General features: G+C 38.5%; 1 protein-coding gene across 1 annotated transcript in view; it reads right to left on the bottom strand.

Annotated features, from left to right (window-relative positions):
* Positions 1 to 22,513, bottom strand: part of THSD7A (thrombospondin type 1 domain containing 7A) — a 481,774-nt gene that overhangs the window by 165,152 nt on the left and 294,109 nt on the right. Inside the window, exons 5-6 of the mRNA XM_013963159.2 lie at positions 3,473 to 3,628; positions 1,490 to 1,702 (exon numbers count right to left, since the gene is read on the bottom strand). Coding sequence (XP_013818613.2) covers positions 1,490 to 1,702; positions 3,473 to 3,628 — 369 coding nt within the window. The remainder of the gene's footprint in view (positions 1 to 1,489; positions 1,703 to 3,472; positions 3,629 to 22,513) is intronic.

Genomic DNA, 22,513 nt, shown 5'->3' with positions numbered 1-22,513 from the left:
GGAATCAAGAAGCAGTATCATTAAGGGAGTTACTAATGATGCTAAAATAAATATGACCCTTACTGCTTTTCCAGCAACTCACATGGTAATGTACTGTCATTTAATTCAAATTAGGATTTGAAGTGGGTATATAAACACAACAGGATGCGTTCCATTTGCGTCCTTTCTCCTAGATGTTAATCCTCTTTCCTTTCCTTCTAGAGTAGAACTGGGTACAAGCTAAAGAGAGGATGTATCATAACTAATTATATCTACAGAGAAAAGAGCAACATTCACTGTCAAGTATCTGGAGCTCTAATCCCCTTCTTCACATTCACCTTCCAGCCTCCAGTGCTGGTGCAGATTTTACCTGATGCGGTCCTGCACGACTACCTGAGACACCAGACAAAGACAACATTGCACGTTTCAAAGTTGAAAGGCTCATTTCTCAGTACTGGCAGTGTTTGTCAGTCTCTTACCCCAGAGAGTATCTTTCTCTACTGAGCAGTGATTGAGTCACGGGAGGAAAAGATTCTGTTTGCTGGAAAAAAATAGGATAGAAGGAATCATGACGGTTACCAGATGTTCCAGTGGCCCTGCGGGGGCACCAGAACATTTCTGCGTACGCTGTAAACAGCAGCAACTGTCAACCATGGGGCCCTGGGGGGCGGTGCTCACGCTGCTCTGATGTGCAGAGTCATAGGATTCCAGATTTGGAAGGGACCTTAGAGACAATTTTAGCCAGAGGTTTATACTACGTCTGAGGGACGTCTGTGTTTCCTAAGTGTAATTCAGGGATTGCTAAAGAGTCAGGGGGAATCTCCCTGAAACAGTAGCATCATGCTTGGAAAGGATGCAAAAATCTTCAGTTAAGGCTGAGAGCAAGACAGTATATTTTATCAAACAAAAATCAGTTGTAAAAGTCCTGGGTAATTCTTGTGGTTCAAGAAGAGAACTTTGTGGAAAATCCTCACCCAGGGGGCTCTATGACATTCCTGGAAGGGAGAGTCCTAGAGTTCAGAAGGTTGATTCAGGAGGAACTCGAGGCTGCAATAGGACTCACGGCTTGGTAATCATTACTAAGACACATTACCAGGGTGGGAGATGAAGGCTTCTGAAATTAAGGCAACCAAAGCTAACAACCCTTCTTCTTTATTTACATATCACTTTCTACGGCAAATTAAAAAATCTTAGAAAAATGTTACCTCTCATTGTTTTTACACCTTGTCTTGATGATGGCTTCTTATTGCATGTTACTTGTTTTAAAAGTGAAAATACCCTGTGATTGCTTAAAGACCCTCTCCACAGCCGCCATCAGAAAAAAGTGAAAGAGAGAAAGAGAAGCAAGAGGAAGGAAAGAAGGAAGAACGGAAGGGGCAGCTGTTTCTGTGTTGGTAAACAGAACCAGCTATGACGTGAGAAGACATAATATTTTAACCTAAGGAAAAGTATTTTTCCAGGGTCAAACAGACAACCATAAAATGAAAGGAGGACAGATCATCTTTCTTACCGTCACTGTTGATGCACACGACCTCTTGAACTTGCGTGCCTGGACCGCACTCCTTGCCATTGTCTGGTTCACAGTCGCCGAGCCTCACCGCTTTCCAGTCGTAGCAGGATGGCTCCTCACAGGGAATGGCTTCCAGTAAGTGAGGGCAGTTCCCAGAGCCTCCAGAGCCTCCAGTGGGCTCATTGGTGATGCGCCGCTTCCTCAGTTTGAAACCTGAATTGTTGGGGAAGGAAAATATTCTTTGTTACCATCATGGGTTGAATATTTCAGAAGGCTGAATGAAATCCTAGGTGAAAGCACGATGAGGGTAAAGGGTAAAATTCATATGTGCTTTATTCACTAGTGTATCCCCAAGCTCTAGTTTAATAGGAGCTCATTAATAATTTATTAGATGAATAAATGAATGAACAAATGGCCAAAGAGGGACTTTTGATATTTGCTTACTATAGTAAAAATAAAGCAAGAAAAGAGCGGCAGAGCGAGAAAAAGAGGAGATTTTGCTTTTGGTTAATTTGGAAAGTCTGTAGTTATAAAATGTTCAAAGACAATAAAATCTCCAAAGACATCATAAAATCTCAAGCTATTCAGAAATATTCATGACCAGACAAAAGTGGTATTACTTTGAATTCCTCAACAGGCTTATGTGGTTAAACTTGAAAAGGAACCTCTGAGAAGTTGGATGATCTCAGAAAATTATCTTTTTGAGCCTTAGTTGATTTTAGACTCCCCAGAAATTTGAATTAGGGATATAATCCATCCGGGTTCTAATGAGGAGTATTCAAAGACCTGCTCTGTGCTATAATAGCACCTAAGTGTTGCCTTGTCTGACATTGTATGACAAAATTAGTAAGTCTGTCTATTACTAAGTGAACATACTAGAATCACTAGAAAGCTGTCCTTTGAAACAAAATAGAAAAGTGTTTTCAATTACTAGATCATGGGAAAATCACTCTACCATGCCTACCGCATGGGAAACAACTGCATTTATTCTACTTTCAGATATAACATTTGCAACATAAAAGTAATAGTCATTATTTGTTTATCTTAAAATAATAAGGAGTTCTATTTATTAGGTACTAGCTACTAGCTCGGAGAAGGCAATGGCACCCCACTCCAGTACTCTTGCCTGGAAAATCCCATGGACGGAGCAGCCTGGTGGGCTGCAGTCCATGGGGTCGCTAAGAGTCAGACACGACTGAATGACTTCACTTTCATTTCTCACTTTCATGCATTGGAGAAGGAAATGGCAACCCACTCCAGTGTTCTTGCCTGGAGGATCCCAGGGACGGGGGAGCCTGGTGAACTGTCGTCTATGGGGTTGCACAGACTCGGACACGACTGAAGCGACTTAGCAGCAACAGCAGCAGCAGCTACTAACTATGAAATAAATGCTTTATGTTTTATCTCCTCGGATCTTTTTTTTTTTTCCATTTTTTTTTAAATTTTTAATTTTTTTTTAATTTTAAAATCTTTAATTCTTACATGCGTTCCCAAACATGAACCCCCCTCCCACCTCCCTCCCCACAACATCTCTCTGGGTCATCCCCATGCACCAGCCCCAAGCAAGCTGCTCTCCTCGGATCTTTAAAGAAAACATGGGTGCTGGATCAGATTACATCACTTTTACAGATAAGGAGATAAAGACTTACACTAATTAACTTATCTAAACAGTAGAGGACAGAACAGGTTTTCCAGTTCTGGTCAGTATGACACCATAGCTCATCTTAACCACTGCACCAACTGCCTTAGATGTTCTCCATCTGTTGTCTAAAATAATAAGCATCTTGCTTACATTCTGCAGTTTTTATCTTCCGGTATTATCACCAGAGTGGGTTTATACTTCTTTTGTAATTAGTACTCTTTAGCCATTCTAGAAAATACTGTCAACAAATGATCACAGGAGCATGCAGAAGCATTTGTTAATAATTCATGGTTTGACTCCATTGATGGGAGTTTCAAGCATGCCATTTTAGTATTACATACCTTTTTTGCCTTGCTGGTCATTACAGTTTTCGTAAGTGCAAGGTCCCCAAGCTGTCCAAGGTGAAACCTCACATTCAATAGGACAGGGAATGTGGCACAGCTGAGTCGTGTTAGGGACAGGCCCAGTGCATGATTTCAAGTCCACTGGTTTGGGGGCTGTTTGGAGACAAAGAGAGATCCCTTAAGCATTAAACGTAGTACTGGTCAATAATATGATTCTTCTCTGTGTATGAAGAAGGAAAAATGCTTAGAGAAGTGTCACCAAGACATTACTTCAATGCTTCTCAGCTCCATCCTAAGAATAAAAGGAGAAGAAGGGGGAAAAGGAAGCAATGTAGTGTCGTCAAAGGAAACTGGGCTAGAAGTCCTAAAATTGTTTAATCTCCAGCTTCACCACAATAGTGCTGAGTCTAATATTCCCAGCCAATAAAACAATACTTATGGACAATTTTATTTCTAAAATTTTATAGTCAGATCCTAAAAATGTAGAATTTACTTTGGAGGACTAAACAGAGTAGGAAGGGAAGTAAATGTCTATGGAAAATCTCCACTGAGTGCCTTGTGGCACAATAGTCTCTGTTCCCTTTCGGCCCACAGAAAGGTACCTGGTGGATATGACGAAGGACCAAAAGGGGCATCTCTACCTCCAACTGCATGACTCACCAGGTCCTTTCCAGAACTTTCAAGAGTACACCACCTGCATATGTGATCCAAAGCTCAGAACTGCTAAAGGGACTAATTTATAAATGTCCATGTATGTTCATGAGTTGATCAATGAACTGTGGATAAATACTGCTAGCCCATGCTTCTTTCTTCCTTTGATGACTGCAATTTGGCTATTTTGTACAACACATACATCTGACAGTTAATGTCAGACAGGGTCCATAGTTGTGGTTAAAAATGACTAAGTGAGAAAGATACTTGAAGCTATAAAGACATTAGAAGAGAATCAAGTTTACTACTGTCATAAAAATTTAAAGAAGCAAATGTCTTAGACACACATTTCCTTTAATGACAGCTAGCTTCTGTTATAGTCTGATACTCTGAAAAGCCCATCCGCATAGCACAAAAAGCCTGACATAATAAGAGATTTAACTCTTAGGTTCTTTATGTAAAAGTGAAGTGAAAATCACTCAGTAGTGTCCAACTCTTTGTGACCCCATGGACAATACAATCCATGGAATTCTTCAGGCCAGAATACTGGAGTGGGTAGCCTTTCCCTTCTCCAGGGGATCTTCCCAACCCAAGGATTGAACCTAGGTCTTCCCTATTGCAGGCAGCTAAGCCAGCAGGGAAGCCCATTGTAAAGGACTATCAAATTCTAATTACATGGGATCGCATATAGATGCTCATAATATCCCAACTTTTAAATAAAAATATTCAATATATCTACTTGTAGTTTAAACATTAAAGCAAACTGTAGGTACGTGCATATCCCTCAACTTTCTACATACAGAAACACACACAATCATAAAGGCTAGTATATTAACTCCTCTTTCTGCCACAGTTTTCAGTTCTGAAAAATATTCTACAGAGCTTTCCTCCAAGAAGTCCTTATTTCCCTCCCTTCTCAGTCACAGCCCTCCCCGCCTCCCCTCCCATACACAGTGAACTGAAAATAAATGACTGGGCATCCCAGACTTGCTTAACATGAGCACCATGAGCATTCTCACTTAGGTTTATCAGAATTGCTACTAATTTGTATTGTAACATTTGCCAAAGCCAAAAATGATTAACTGGATTGCTTTCTAACAGTGAAAGCACTTGGTTCAGTAATGACAGAAAATACAGAAATAAAGGCTTCATTTGTCTGAATATAAAAAAAAATGATACCAATAATATGTATCTCATATAAAATGATTTGTTTTTAATATTCTTACAGGCATAAGAATCTTGGGATGGTTGATTTCATGTGGCAACTGGCCTGGGCTAAGGGAGGGTGAAGCACTGTTTCTGGGTGTGTCTGTGAGGTCATTTCTGGAAGAGACTGGCATTTGAATCAGTAGACTAAAGTAGACTTTCCTCACCACTGTGGGTGGGGCATCATTCAATCCACTGAGGTCTGAATAGAACAAAAAAAGTGAAGGAAGGTCCATTTTCTCTCTTCCTCATCTGGGATATCTATCTTCTGCTCTTGGACATCAGAATTCCTGGTTCTGGGAAACCAGAAAGTATACCAGTGGCCTTCTTCCCAGGATTCTGGGAGCTGATTCCTATAATGTACTTATATACAACCTATTGGTTCTGTTTCTCCAGAGAACCTTGACTAACTAAGTCTATAATACATAGAAAAACTCCTATAACTTCAAGTTAACGTAAGTAATTCCTTCATTTGTGGAATCTTTCAGTGAAAGTGTTAGTCACTCAATCCTGTCTGACTCTTTGTGACCCCATGGACTGTAGCCCACCAGGCTCCTCTGTCCATGGGATTCTCCAGGCAAGAATACTGGAGTTGATGCCCATTCCCTTTCTCCAGGGATCTTCATGACTCAGGGATCGAATCCTGGTCTCCTGCATTGCAGGCAGATTTAAATTAGTGCTTATATGTATACTTACCTGAAAAGTCTCGGTGTTTTACTTTCAGTGAACTAAAAGTAACTTTATGGTTCGGTGTTATACAGTTTTGGAAATTAGAGATGGAAAGTATACAATAGTGAGCACTATTAGAGCCTGAAGAAATTTATTTTACATAGAAAGTTGAAAACTTTAGGAGGAAACTAGTTTTTTTTTTTTTTTTTTTAATTAAGGAAACAGAGAAAAACATTAATTCCTGGCCATTTTTCTAAAGTTTAATTTTAACTTGGTGTGTTTTGAGTAAACAAAGAAGAATAATTGCTCACAATTCTTTAACTACTAAGAAAGAAATATGATGAATAAAGGCTTTAGGAAGCATTGCTTGAAGCAAAATATGCTTAACAATCTTCTGCTAAGCTGGCCAACTCAACACAGAGATAATACAGTTCTTGAAAAACAGTGCCAACTAAAAATTGGCACTTGCCATCTGCCTCTTCAAGGATTAAACACAAGCTGCTGTGACAGCTGACCTTCAACACACTCTGAAAGGGGTTCAGTGTGGAGACCCAGAAGGAGGCACTCTGTGCTCTGGGTAAAACTAACAGAACAGGCTTTCAGATAGATATTTTCAGAAGATTTTATGAGTCCACTTCTTGCATCTCCTCATATCCAGAAAAACACTAAAATCCTTTATAGTGACATCTGCTCCTTATGATTAGCAGCAACCTACCGTGTGTGCCAAAAAATATATACTGACCTTTTCCCCTGCCTCTTTGGAGGTTTCTCAGAGCTATCTAAAATGCTGTCTCCTGGGCTATAGTCCTCATTTACCCCAAATAAAACTTAATTCACAACTTTCACACTGTGCATTTTTTTCAGTTGATAAAAGCCTCAATTTCATAGAAAACTTTCTATCTATCTTTCATTAACCAAATAAACACAGGGCGAGAATATGTATTTGTGTATGATTCTATTCCTTTGGTGATTTTCATTGTAGATTTTCTTATCCGGTATATGCTGATGTTTATTTTTCCATTTTCAATTTTTTTATTTAAGAAAAGATACTGTAAATAAATGCATTCAGCCAGTTTTATACAAATATGAATCACACAATTGTTGATCTAACTGATTGGGTTCTGTCTTAGACCTTCCCTGGCATACAAAGAGGTGGCAAATTGGGGCTACCACTTCAAGCCTCATGCCCAGTATACAGACTGACGGGTGGAGGTAACCAGGATGAAACCATCAGGGAAAGTAAGAGGAGGTTTGGGTAGTGAGAGCATAGATTCAGCAGAGTCAACTCTATGCCTTTAAACAGTATATGCTGATTAATGTAAATCACAGTTATGAGCTGAACTCTTCAAAAGCTGTCTTTTTAAAATTTTTTGCAGGGCCCAAGATTTATCTGTAAAGAACAGACAGAAGATCTTATTAGGTTCTGGATTTATCTGTGAGATATAATTCCTACAGTTTTATATTACATAATATAGTATTTATTGCTGATCCCTTATTCTCAAACATTGAGAACTAAATTTTTTAGCATGGCTCAGTCATCATTCTTATATAATTTTATTAGAAATTATTAAGAAACTGTTCTTCCAGTATAAGGTCCAAAGAAGTATACATAAGATTTTTTTAAGTCTTATTGTTGATCTCTTGAAAATAAAGGAGATATTTTATTGTTCTCATATGACTTAAAGGGTTTTTAATTATATGTACTCTATATGCTTCACATGGTCATAAAAAATTTTATTTTCTAGACTTAATAAAGCAATTTTTGTAGGTCTGAAACATTTTGCATTTGTATAGAGTATTACAACAGACAAAAATTCCTTACAGGAGATAAACTTGATCATTTGTTTCCAGTAATGAGGCCAATATGGTATTGTGAAAATATACGCTCTGTATAATCCCTAAGAATAGTGAATATGTAATTTTTTTCAAATTAAATGCCTTATTCTGAGATAACTATAGATTCACATGAAATTGTAATTTCACAGAGATCCTGCATATCCTTTACCCAGTTTCTCCCATTAGACCTCACAAAACTATAGTATAATACCACAACCAGAGTATTGATATTGATATTGATACAACTAGGATACATATACTGGGTTGAATAGTATTCCCCTCTCCACCCTGCCTCAAATTTGTGTCTTCTAGAAGCTCAGAACATGACCTTATTTGGATATAAGGTCACCGCGATAATTAGCTAGTGAGGTCCTACTGGACTCAGGTAAGTCTTAAATCCAATACTGTTGTCCTTATGAGAAGGCCATGTGACGACACAAAGAAAAAAAGGAACTGCTATACCATAGAGAGAGATTAGAGTGATGTAGCTACAAAGACTGCCTACATCCACTTTGTCCGTAATCTTACAGGGAAACAATTCAGCCTTCCGCCATTAAGTATAACATTAGCTACAGGTTTTTGTATATGATCTTTACCAAGTTGAGGATGTTTCTTTCTAGTCCTATTTTTCTGAGAGTTTTTATGATAAATGGGTGGTGATTTTTGCCCAGTGCTTTTTCTCCACTGACTGATACTACTATCATGTGAACTTTAGCTCATTAGCCTGTTAATGTGGTGGATTATATGAACTGATTTTTCCAATACTGAACTGGCCATGTTTCCCTGAGTAAACTGTACTTGGTCCTAGTCTTCAATTCTTAGAATGTATAACTGAATTCTGTTTGCTAATATTTTGCTATGGGTTTCTGTATCTGTGTTTATGAAGGGTTTGGGGCTGCAGTTTCCTTTTGGCCCTACTAGCTTGCTCTTTGTTCCTTCTTTTACTGCTGTCTGGATAAAAGTTTCCTATTCCATATTCAGTGAGTTACAGTAGGTTTCTGGTAATTTTCTTTGCTTTGACATCTAATTTGTCCGGTCGTAATATACCCCATTCCTGCTTTTCTTTGAATAATATTTTCATGATTTATTGTTTTTCATTATTTACTTTCAACCTGGGATATTGCTATATTTGAGGTTTCTTGTTGAATGTGTATAGTTGGGTCATATTTTCTAACCCACTCTACCAACCACTCCTTCTTACATGTTTAATTTTTTATAGATAGAAAATACATTTTAATTTTCATATGGTGTTGGAAGCAAATACTAACATTGCCTGAATAGGTATCTGTTAGATCCTTTCAAAATCTGCTCCCATTGGTGTTTCTGGGTGGTTTTCTTCTCTCACCCCAACTCTGAGACATGGAAGGAAAAGATACACCAAGGGAACTCAGCATTTGTCTTTTCTTGAGTTTTAAAATCTCTAGCTTGTCTGCCTCCGTTTCCATCTTTCAGAGTCATCTGATGCTCTTTTTACTAAAGGATTTTTTTTTTTAAATTTAGTGAGAGAATTAGGAAAAATTACATCTTCTCTATCCTCCTGGAAGCAGAAGCCTATATGTTATTTTAAAAATAAAACTTTTCAAATTTATAACTGGGATCACAAGAAAGGAAAATCCTCAAATGATTCCCCAGATCCAGACCACAAATCCCATATAGTACCAGAATCCTAAAGCTGGCCTTTCCTTTGGGGCATTACTGATCCCAGGTCATAGAGCCCGCATATCTAGAGTTCTTTAATTACCAGGGACAAAGGAGGGCATTTTCAGTCTGAACATGCGAGTTTAACTCAACAGGCCATCATTAAGGACATTTCTAAAGGACTTTTTCTCATACAAAGGGAAGTGAACAGGAAAGCAGGGACTAAGATGGCACAGGGAACAGTGACCAAACAAAATATTAAACGTGAGAAAGAGCAAACACTAACTGTAAAAGCATAATTGATGTTTAAACAGGGAGTGTGGTAGGCACAACAGTGGTCTCCTAAAGATCGCATGCCTAATCCTGGGAATCTGTGGATACATTATCTTAATGGGAAAAAGGACTTTACAGATATGATTCAGGGTTCAAGCCCTGAGATGAGGAAAGTGTCCTGGGTTATCTAAATCAGCCTGATCTAACCACATGAGTCCTGAAAAGCAGACAACCTTTCCCAGCTGGTCAGAAAGGAGAGATGGGATAAGGAAGAGGGGAGATTCAAAGCATGAGAGGATTTGCCATTTTTGGCTTTGGAGGAAAGGGGTAAAGGCCAAAGAATATGGTTTCTAGAAGCTGGGGACAGTCCCCAATTAACAACTAACAAGGAAACAGAGATCTTGATTCTCCAACTACATAAAACTGAATTCTGCCAACCCGGATGAGCAAGGAAACAAATGTTTCATCAAAGCCTTTAGAAAGGAATATGGCTCTACCAAAGCCCTGATTTTAGCCAAGTGAGACCCATGTCAGACTTCTGACCTACAGAACTAGAAGATAAAACATTCAGTTTGTTGTCATTTGTTATAGTAGTTATAGAAATCTAATACAGACAGTTATAAATAGCAATATAGATCCAAAATACAAGACTATAAAATATGTAAGCTGGTGAAGGGTACTCAGAGATAAGATAGTTTACAGCCCTTGGCAAGGTTAGCATATTAATTATAGATTATATTCATCTGGGTCTGGACTTTATTATTTGAAGGTAATCTCTTTATATAAATAGGATAAGAATATATAACTTTAAACCAAAGGAAACAACATAACAATAATAAAACTGTTGTAATAAATTTAAAGGAAGGCAAGAAAGAGGAAACAAAGAAACAGAAAAAAATGAAACAAAGAGAATAAGATGGAAGAAATGAATACAAGCGGATAGTCCATTAAAAGCCAAAGACTATGAGAGTTAATAGAAAAATAAAATCTGAAATGACACTTCATATATACTAGTTTACCCCAAAACTCATACGTTTGACAAACCAAGCGCTGAAGAAGATGCGAAGCAGCCACAACAGTTAAACACCGCTTCTAGAAAACTAGGTTGTTTTCAACATTTGGGAAAATAACTTGAAATATTCTTCTCAGATGTTTGAAGACAGGCTTACTCCCAGGTATATACCTTGGAAAAAGTCATCAGACATGATTTACTTCAGGAAATATTGATAAGAATTGTCATTGCAGCATTGTTTATAACTGAAAATATCTAGGAATAACACTCAGGTGTCCAACAAAAAGGGAATGGATTTTAAATTATGGTGTCAATACTACTGTGTCAATTCAATGTTATACGGAGGTGCAAATAAAACTATAGTACAATCACCACTAAGATGAAATGCACCAGTGTATCAGAGTGAAGAAAGCAGAGCGAAGAAAGCAAACCAAAGAAGAATATACGAAATGATACTGTTCATTTAAAGTTTTAAAAAGCAAGCATTATCATCATGTTTGGGGATAAATATGTATCTGAAAAGGAGGGAGTGGCCACCACTGTCTGTGAACTGGCTTGGTCTTTTCAGCTAGGCTCTGATGGAGTAAGACAAAAAATAAGACTACTTCACTGTCTAAGTGAAAACAAGGTCACCGTAGGAACCACCAAAATATCAACTATTCCCATCTCCCGGCTAATTAAGTGTGAGGTCTGCCTCTTTATCTATTACAGTTTTGGTCTCCTTCTAGACCCGATTGAAGTGACTTAGCAGCAGCAGTCTTTGCTACTTTCCAGTGAGGTTTATTAAGATAAACCTGGTTACAGAATCACACTTGCCTCCTTATAGCATTCAATCCACAGCAAAGTCCACTTATTTAAACTCTCCTAAAATACTTACTTAACTGAAGCCCAAATGCTAATATAAGTGCTTTCTGACACTCCTACTGAGATGCCTACGGTTTTGTCCAGGTGTGAGTGCACCCTTGCTGTAAAAAGTAATAAATCCAACTTGTTCAAACACAAGTGTGTTCCTGGTGGTCTCTGGCTGAAAAGCGTGGACATGTAAAATATATAAGAAAAAGCAAGGAATGTCAAACATCAAATTCAGAATAGGAGCCCCACCTGCGGATGGAGTACATGTGACTTATTTAATAACAAATGCTTACTGGCATTTACAATGTGCTAGGCAATGTTATGGTTCCCCAAGTACTTAACAAATATTAAGTCATATAATTTTCACAAAACCCCATGGGATCGGTATTTCAGTTATCCCCCTTTGGGGTGGTGGTGGTGGATAATTATTCCCAAATGGGGAAACTGAGTATGGAAAGGTTAAATAACTTTCCCAAAGTCAAATATCTAGGAAACAGAGTTAGATCCACATTTGGGCAGTCTGGCTCCATGATCTTCAGTGTGTACCTCTAAGTACTACCCCTTGTGATCTTGGAAGGATAAATGAGGAAGTTTCAGTAAACACACACACACACACACACACACACACACACACAGGTGAATACATCTGAAATAGGCCATAATGTATTAAAATACAGTTGATGCGGATTATTAATATTATGTCTATATGTCATAACAGTGAAAGTAACAGTTGCTCAGTCAAGTCCAACTCTTCCTGATCCCTGTGGCCCACCAGCTCCTCTGTCCATGGGATTCTCCAGGCAAGAATCCTGGAGTGGGTAGCCATTCCCTTCTTCAGGGGATGTTCCCAACCCAAGGACTGAAAATGGTTCTCCTGGATTGCAGGTGGATTCTTTACCAACTGAGGCACCAGGGAAGTCATAACAGTAAAATGAGGCTATCAAGATAATCCAACATCAGGCTTTGTGGCCAGTAAGTGAAAATTAATGTAACTTTCAAACATCAGTTGGGAATGAAACTAAATTTTCATTCTACAAGGTATCAAGAACTGGCTATCCAATTATTAATAAATTACTATTAACATGGGATGTTCTGTGCTTATATTGATAATAATTATAATAGTAAATAATAGTAAATACTTATATTGAATTCACTAAATAAATCACAGCAATCTCATGAAGTAGGTACAACTGTAGTAACCCCAAGTTTGAAGATGAGGAAACTGAGGCACACAGAGTTTAAGTAATTTGCCTAAGGTCACAGGCTAATTAGTGGCAGCCAATATCTGACTTTAGCAACCATGCCCTTACCCATTTTGCTATATACTATGATATGACAATTAAGACATGTTCTTCCCCCATTTTTCACCCCAAACTCCTGGAAGTCTATAATATGAAGTGTGGCTTGACTAGGAGACATAATGTATCTTTTAAACAGTCTATTTAGTTACTGCTGTGGGGGTGACAGAAGAAATTGGGAGTGATATTCATCTGGCAAACATGTCCTCAGTATTTTAATAAGAAACATTTTAGATTCTCATCTATTTTTTAATACAAAATTTTTAAAGCTAAATAAGTTTTGTTCTGATTCCTAAAAATATACCAAATATGTTATTTTAAACTTTTTATTATGAAAATATATATTTTGAATCTCAAAACATTTTAAATGACAGATTTCACACCCAGCATACTTCACATCTGTATGTACAATGATATGCCTTCTCTGAGTCATTCAAAAGATATATTAAGGTTCAAAGGTTGAAAAAATGCAATAGGTTTAATAATTCATTCATCCATTTAGCAAAATGGCTAAGCATTTTACATAAAGTCTCCTGATACTGTATTCATTATCCATTGCCTTCCTTGAAAATCTTATCTTTTTCTTAAAACAGCATTGTTTCCTCAAACAAGCTTATTTGATTGCAAATTCACAATTATAAGGAAATTCTCTTGGGTTTAAGTCTTAGTTTCTGTGTAGGAACTGACCAAACACCATTATTAAATACAAAGGTGCCTGATAATGAAAGAGATTCCAAAGATCTACACATAAAATCAGTTACAAATGGCTTTCCTTTCCTTTGTTCTTATTTTGTTCAATGTATTAAAATTTGTACTAGATGCCAACTAGATGCCAAAAGCGCTGCCATTGTATTGGGAACCTTTTGCCCAAGGGTGCTAGAGGGTCAATGGCAGTGGCAATGATGATATGTTTTTCTTATTATCTGTTAGTAATTTAGGGTCTATGTATCCAAAGTAGTTTTAATTCCATGAAGGTTCTACTGATGGTTTACTCAACATCCACTTACATGACAGCTAGAGGCACAATAAAGAACTTATGTCAAGCAAATAAAGTCTTTATTCTGAAAATTAATCAAATTCTACTTGTATCAGAGATTGCTTAAAGCTTTTTGAAGATGTTCTTGTTACTAAACTTTATCACAGAAAATTTCTTTTATCTTTCACAGGCTGCTACAGTTAATGAGGACATGAAACCTATTTTCTTTTTAATAATAGAAGGCATTGTTTGTAAGATAATGTACTTACACTTTAATCAATTTTGCAACCATATTTAAAATGATGGTTGAGAATTATCTCTCAGTATTTAATGTACTTTGAAGCTCACTGCTAGTCCTTTCTGGCTATGATTAATTCATTATAGAGCTACTGTTTTCGATTAATCATTTCTTAAATTAACACAAGACATATACTTTATTCACAAAACACACATGTCTTGAGTTCATTTTCTATACCATAATTCATATTTTCAGTATCTGATGGACCGATCACTGCTTCTATGAAGTTTATGCACTGATAACCATGATTTTCATCTCCAGCCCATCCTGTTTGACCTAACTCACCTCCTCTTTGTGCTTGTTTATCTTTGCCATTTGGATAACCTCTTGAATCAAATCAAAACATTTGACTGAGGTCACGAAACATTATCCAGTTTTTTTTTTTCTTATATTAGACAATTTCAGAACAAAGCTGCTTGTATGGTCCCTGTGTTTGAAATTGTGGTATATTTACATTTATCTAATTTATCTGTTTAATCTTTGGGGCTTAAAGTCTAGGCTTGCTCTGTTATTGTTGTTGTTTAGTTGCTTAGTCGCGTCCAATTCTTTTGCGACCCCATGGACGGTAGCCCACCAGGCTCCTCTGTCCATGGGATTTCCAGGAAAAAAATACTTAAGAGGGTTGCCATTTCCCTTCTTCAGGGGATCTTCCTGATCCAGGGATCAAACCCGCATATCCTACATAGGCAGGTAAATTCTTTACTACTGAATCACCAGGGAAGCTCCTCTAGACTCACTCTATCTTGTTTTTGTTTTTTTTTTTAATTTTAATTTTTAAATTTTAATTGAAGGCTAATTACTTTACAATATTGTACTGGTTTTGCCATACATTGACATGAATCCGCCACGGGTGTACATGTGTTCCACATCCTGAACTCCCCTCCCACCTCCCTCCCCATCCCATCCCTCTGGGCCCTTCCAGTGCACCAGCCCTGAGCACCCTGTCTCATGCATTGAACCTGGACTGGCGATTCATTTCACATATGATAATATACATGTTTCAATGCCATTCTCCTAAATCATCCCACCCTCGCCCTCTTCCAAAGAGTCCAAAAGACTCTTCTATACATCTGTGTCTCTTTTGCTGTCTCGCATAGAGGGTTATCATTACCATCTTTCTAAATTCCATATATATGCATTAGAATACTGTATTGGTGTTTTTCTTTCTGGCTTACTTCACTCTGTATAATAGACTCCAGTTTTATCCACCCCATTGGAAATGATTCAAATGTATTCTTTTTTTAAATTTTATTTATTTATTTTTAATTTTGCTTTATTTTACTTTCCTGTATTGGTTTTGCCATATATTGACATGAATCTGCCACGGGTGTACATGTATTCTTTTTAATGGCTGAGTAATACTCCATTGTGTATAGGTACCACAGCTTTCTTATCCATTCATCTGTTAATGGACATCTAGGTTGCTTCCATGTCCTGGCTATTATAAATAGTGCTGCGAAGAACATTGGGGTACACGTATCTCTTTCAATTCTGGCTTCCTCGGTGTGTATGCCCAGCAGTGGGATTGCTGGGTCGTATGGCAGTTTTTGAAGGAATCTCCACACTGTTTTCCATAGTGATTGTACTAGTTTGCATCTTGGTTTAACAGTCAAGTAAAAGGTACACTGAATACATTTCATACATTTAGATAAGGGTGTTCCCAAATATTCCTGTAAAGAATACCTAGGTCCAGATTAAAACAAGAAAAGACCATTTTTCTTTCTTTTCCTCTCAGCTGTATATTCTAGTTTTAACTTTTCAGTTATGGGTGTTGAGGAGACTGATGGTGGCGAAAAGAGCTAGCCCATGAACACCATTGGCGCTGTCAACTGAACAGATTGGGCAGACTTCTAAGAAAGCCATCTTCCCTCTATAAAGGGCTCCAGCCACCCTCCAGCTGGTGCGCTGTTTGAGTGCTGCCTGTCAGGAGAGTAAGGGGGGCACCAAGTGATGGGCTTATTACTGGTTTTACCTCCAGCCTTCACTCTGCTCTGTTGGTACCAGGGACAGGACTGCCAGGTCCCTTCCTACTTCTCTTAGGAATTTTTACTCCATCTCACAGGGGTTGTTCCTTTGCCCTGGTGCCTCTGTTCCTTGAATCCTATATCATTGTCATCTTAGCACACAGAAACTGCTTTAAGCATCTAGCCTCCGAATGAGCTCTCTCCTGGTTTCACGGGCTGACTGATGCAGGTTGCTCTCTATTTAGGGACTCCGAGTGGTCAATTTAGGGAACTGCAGAGAGAGCTCCATATGCCTATGCTCACAATGCCAGACTGCCTAGAGAACAACTATCCTTGTGTCTTGACTCAAATAAAACACTGATAAGTATTTATAGGCACAAACATATGTCAGGTAATTTCTCTTGGTGACCCTTATTCCTACAAAACAAGGACATTTAAAAATACAGGGGACTGTTCAAAATATATATCTTCATGGCAATGCCAATCATGTTAGGATTTAAATTTCACAAACTTTATCAACAGCTTAATGAGGACATCACTCTCCTACCATGAGGATGTACCATCTGTTGTAACTACAGATACAGAAGGTTTTTTTCTCCCCCCACCTGCTTTTTTTTCAAACGGGACCTGTTGTAGAATAATCTATATAAAAGTTACTCTAAAATCTTCCACAGTATTATTGACTCAAATTCCCATTTACAATGCCCCTAACCTAATGAAAACATTAACAAATATTGTAAATTAAAATAAGCAGATGTTTGGAGCCTGTATTGTTATCCACAATATAATGACAGAGAACCTTAGCAGTTAGAATTTCAAAGAACTGCAACTATTGTTTCAAACACAGCTATTAAAAAGTCAGGACATCTAATCAAAGAAGGCCTGCAAACAGCTCTGCAGAGCTGAGCTGCTCCAAATAGAACTGTTCTGATGACCAAGGGTGATAGTCTGCAAGGGTTGCCATAACAAGACACCACAGAGGAGGTGTCTAGAACAACAGCAGCGTATTTGCTCACAGTTCCGGAGACTGCAAGTCCTGGACAGGGGTGCAGGCAGGGTCCCTGAGGCCTTTCTTCTGGTGGCCTTCTCACTGCCCGCACACCATCTTTTCCCTGTGTGCTCATCACTGGTGTCTTCCTCTTCTTCTCAGGATGCCAGTCCTAGTGGATTAGGGCCCCACCCTTTTGATCTCATTTAACCAAAATTATTTCTTTAAAGACTTATTTCTTTATCTCCAAGAAAAGTCACATTAGGGTTACAGCTTTAACAAATGAATTTGGGGAAGGGGATACAATTCAGTCCATAATACCAAGCTTAATGGGATACTGAAGGAAAAAATAATTTGGGATAATGACTTAAGCATAGTCACATTCACTGGCATAATTGATCAACTTTTCCCTGTTCTTCTGGGGAAAAAAAAAAAAAATCTATGCTAAATTTGCACTAACTCAAGTTTCTCCATAGCAGGTTGCTGCCACTGTTATTGACTACACTTTGTGAAAGTGTTAGTGGCTTAGCTGTGTCTGACTGTTTGTGAACTCATGGACTATAGCCTGCCAGGCTGTGGGATTCTCCAGGCAAGAATACTGGAGTGGGTAGCCATTCCTTTCTCCAGGGGATCTTCCCAACCCAGGGATCAAACCCAGGTCTCCTGCATTGCAGGCCGATTCTTTACTATCTGAGTCACTAAGGAAGCCCAGCTACACCTTATTCAGAAGGAAACAGAGGTGACTATAATACCTCCAGTATCAGATTTTCTGTTTTTCCTGAAATTATTCATTTTTTTCTCAAAACCTCTATCTATGGAACTCCAGGTGCAAACTCTCATTTCCTGATCACTGCATAGACAGAGGATGTACCTGCCAAAAAGCTTAGAGAAGTTTTATGGCATTTCCTTATAATATTTTGGCTTATAATGTCATTATTAAAAATAAAAGAAAGCTTGAAACACTGAGTCAAAGGCCGAAAGCATGATTTATGGGCAGCCTTGACCTCTAACCTCAAAACTACTTACCACCTACAAATAAGCTATTGTCATGATGAGTCTATTGGATCCATGCCCGCTCAGATTTTCTGACCCACCTAGCTATTTTTGCATATCTCAGATCTGATTCTTCTAATTAATTTTCTCCACTTAATCCTTTGTAACTATCTTTACATTTGCCCTTACACTTGGTCAGGGCCAGTGTTTGTGAATATTTACTTAAATAAGTCACTCAGCGAATGTTAGCTCAAAACCTACTGTGTACTAGGCACATACTGGGACACAAGGATGCTCAGGATTTAGGAGAGAACAAAACAGATAAAGGTGCCAGGTTTCTTGCAGTGGGAATTTTCACTGAAGGAGTGGAGAAACCTAAAAGTAACAGGAAGTTTAATCAGCTACTAACTGGCATAGCATGGTATACGGCAAAAAGAGCCACAAAGAAAGAAAAAAGAGCAGAGGAAGGGGTCCGGGAGTGTGAGGGGGAGAGGCGGGCAATTTAAAGTAGGGTGATCACATCTAGCCTCTTCAAGAAAGAGATATTTGAAGCAAGGCTGAGGGAGAGGATGGAGTTTGCCAAGCACTTGTCTGGGGGAAGAACATTCCCGGCAGAAGGTGTGGTCCCGGACCTGCAGAGGAGGCTCAAGGAACTGGAGAAAAAGGAGCAGGAGACAGAGGCATGGGGAGTGGGTTCGGATACAAGGCACAGGGGAAGGGGATGGATTTTACTTGGAGTGAGCCTCAGCAGAGGCACAGCTTTGAGTGGAGGAGTGACGCAGCCTGACTGCGATTTTAAATGACTGCTTTGCTGCTGTGCCAAGAATGGATTGTGGGGGCAAGGGACATAGTGACACCTGTTAGTGTGCTATTCTAACAATAAAGGCAAAAGAAGACAGTGCTTCAGACCCGGGCTGATAGTGGACATGAAGTGGTCAGACAAATAATGAAGGCAGAGCTGGAGGAATTTCCCAAGGAACTGACGGTAAGAAAGAGAGAAATCAAGAGTGACACCAAAGATTTTGGTCCAAGCATACGGAACTTTTGGTCACCACTGCATCATTTCTCATTGTTCTTTACCTTTCAGACTGTGATGAGTTTGTTTTTTTTTTTTTCCCTCACGGTGCCTTTCAGAAGATCAGGGTCCTATGCTCCATACAACATTACAAATGACAGGAATCCCAATTCCTCTTCTCTGTATGTCTACTCCTGACCTGTTAAGCTGCACACAATTTAGTTCACTCATTCCTGCAGCTGCCAGCTGAATTGGCAGGTCTATATGAAATTGCTGAGTTTGACATTTAAACAAAGTTTCCAAGATGTCTAGATTATTCCAAAAGGCTATAACATGAGCTATATTAGGCTCTCACATGAGCGCTGCTAAGGTTCAGCCCATTCATGGAAAGATATGTGAAAAAAAAAAAAAAGCGCTAATCTAGCATTAACTCTAGCATGTGTTTCTAAAATAGCAAACAAAAGGTCAAAGGTGACTGAGTCACAACATCACTTGTTGGAAAACATCATCATGTAGGATTAGAACTTTTTGGAACATGCAAAGTTAGTGATTTCTGGGTCTGGGGAGTAGAATTATGGTTTTTCAGGATCCATGTTTAACCTTAGAACAGAGCCTTCTCAATTATCAGTGCATGCAACAATTACTGGAAGGTGGGAGTGAGGAGAGAGCTTGTTTTAAAGATGCAGACTTCTGGGTGCTGTGCCCAGAAATTTGTGGGCACTGCATTTGGACTGAAACCTAAGAAAAAGCTCAGAATATGGATTTATAACAAGCACTTCAGTTGATTCTGATGCAAGTAATGCTCAGACTACCTTTTGAGAAACATAACTATACAGGACTGGAGCTGAAGCTAATCATAAGATGTTAAATCTCTGTGGCACTAAATACTTATCTTTCAGAAAGTTTCATTCATATTCCAGAACAGAGATGTGCACACTCTGGTAAAGAACTGCTTGCTGTTGTCTTTGGCCATAAGAATATTAAGAACCATTTCCTCAGGGGTATACTCTTTCCTATCAGTGATGTATTTCTTCCTGAATAAAATTCTTGTAAGCCTAAGTCCACATTTTAATTCAGGGTAGCATGTGAACTGAGTTTGAATACATTCCCTGAGTTTATAGTATATTCTTTTAAATAAAACTGCTTGGAAGGTGAAATTGGAGATTCAAAAACATCTGCCGTTATAGATTTCAAAGCTCATTAGGAAATGTTTCTGGAGTTATAGATTTCAAAGCTCATTAGGAAATGTTTCTGGAGCTTTGATACCAGTGATCTCCTTGACTCACTTATGTGTGCTGATAAAATCATTTTGGAGAAGGAAATGGCAACCCACTCCAGCATTCTTGCCTGGAGGAGCCTGATGCGCTACAGTCCATGGGGTCACAAAGAGTGGGACAGACAGCAACTAACTCAAAATCATTTTAGGGAAAATGAATAAAACTGTGGGAGAAAGTGGGAGATCCCTAAAGCAGACTGACTTGTATATTTTGGTTATTAATCCCTTTTCACATAGGTGCTTTGCAAATATTTTCTCCCTTTCATCAGGTTGCCTTTCCGTTCTGTTGATGCTTTCCTTTGCTGAGTAGAAGCTTGTTAGTTTGATGTAGCTCCACTACATCACTGTTTATTTTTGCTTTCATTGCATTTGCTTTTAGTGTCAAATCTAAAAAGCATTGCCAAGGCCAATGTCAGGAGCTCACCCCTTATGTTTTCTTCTTGGCATTTAATGGTGTCAGGTCTTACATTCAAATCATCAATCAATTTTAACTGAATTTCTATTAATTATTAATGAATCTCCCTTATATTTTATCTCACAGATTTTTAACTCTTTAATCTCAGCTTTTTCTCATACTTATGATCCTCTTGACTTCCAGCCTATTGTGATAATCAAAATCTTATTATCTTTTTCATTTTCATTTTTTCTTTTAATGGTATTTTACGTATCATATTTTTACTATTACTTTTTCTTTAAATCTTTTTTTGTAATTTAAAGACTTTACTCCTAATTTCTCCTATTATTTTTAAATTCCCTGTTCTCAGATAGTTCAGAATTTTTTATCTGAAAGCAAAAATGAGAGAAACTTCAGCAATGAATGTACAGGTATATGGGTGAGGAATTCTCCTTTTACTCTGCTGACCTCCTCCTGATTAACCTCAAGTGTCTCTGAGTGTTTTAAAATATAGCTTAAAAAAATGGAATGGTCTTGGTTTTTAACATTACACATCATTCAAAGTTTACATGAAGAACTACTTGTTTTAAAAGCCACTAAACCTGACACAGAGCTAGCCTGGTGGCTCAGATGGTAAAGAATACACTGCAATGCAGGAGGACCTGGGTTGGGAAGATCCCCTGGAGAAGGGAATCGCTACCCACTCCAGTACTTGGGCTTGGAGAATTCCATGGACTACAGTCCATGGGGTTGTAAAGAGCTGGACACAATGGAGCGACTTTCACTTTCAAACCTTACTCAAGGAACCCCTGAACGTGGAGGAAAAAAGAAAACGTCAGCATTACAGCCCAAGAAAGGAGAGACTACAGACAAGGAGGTGGAGAGAGGCTTTAAGCTTCTGGTTCCATCTTGATGAAGGACCAGGTGGCATACAACCTGAAAAGGGCTCTTGGGAGGATATTTAGAAGAGGATCCAAAACTCGGGATCCTGCCCCCTATGTATTTTGCTTGGTTCCTGTGTTCTGTCAAGATGATTTCTGTCTCCAGTCTTGATGAATTCATCAAAGAACCCTCCTGGCGGTGGTGTTTCTCAGCTCTATCCTCAGGTTAGAGGAGTTTGCCAATTAGCTCAGCAGGATTTAAGCTGGACAGCCATGTTCATTTTGTAAAGACTCACAATGATCAGCTGGCACCAAATAAACCTGAGAACCATAGATATGAGAAGAAAAGCTGGTCCTTTCCTCAGGACTCTGGGTTTTGACTCTGCCAGATAAAGGCCTCTGAAACTAAAGAAAGGATGGAAGCCCCTCAGATTCTTTAGCTGCCCCGCCAAAGTAAATTAGGATGTTATTCTGGGGAAGGGAGAAAACTGGGCCCTGAAGGCACTTACTCAATTCCCAGGGTCTAAGATGGCAATTTTTTTTTTTTTCCCCCAGCAGAAACATTGCTTAACTGTCTCTGATGAGATTTCAATCCTTTGTTATCTTTATTCACATGTATATATCATGTGGCTTTTCCTCTGGGTGCTTTGAGAATTTTCTCTTTATCTTCAGTGTCCAGAAATTCAAGTTTAATATGTTGTTATTGTTGTTGTTGTTGCCATTGTTGTCTTTATATTTGTCCTGTTTGGGGTTTGCTGAGCTTATTAGATATGAAAGTTGATGGTTTCTTTTTCAACAAATTTGAGAATATTTTGGCC

This window comes from Capra hircus, chromosome 4, assembly GCF_001704415.2.
Source record: "Capra hircus breed San Clemente chromosome 4, ASM170441v1, whole genome shotgun sequence".
NCBI lineage: Eukaryota > Metazoa > Chordata > Mammalia > Artiodactyla > Bovidae > Capra > Capra hircus.
This window is presented reverse-complemented; position numbering and strand designations above follow the sequence as displayed.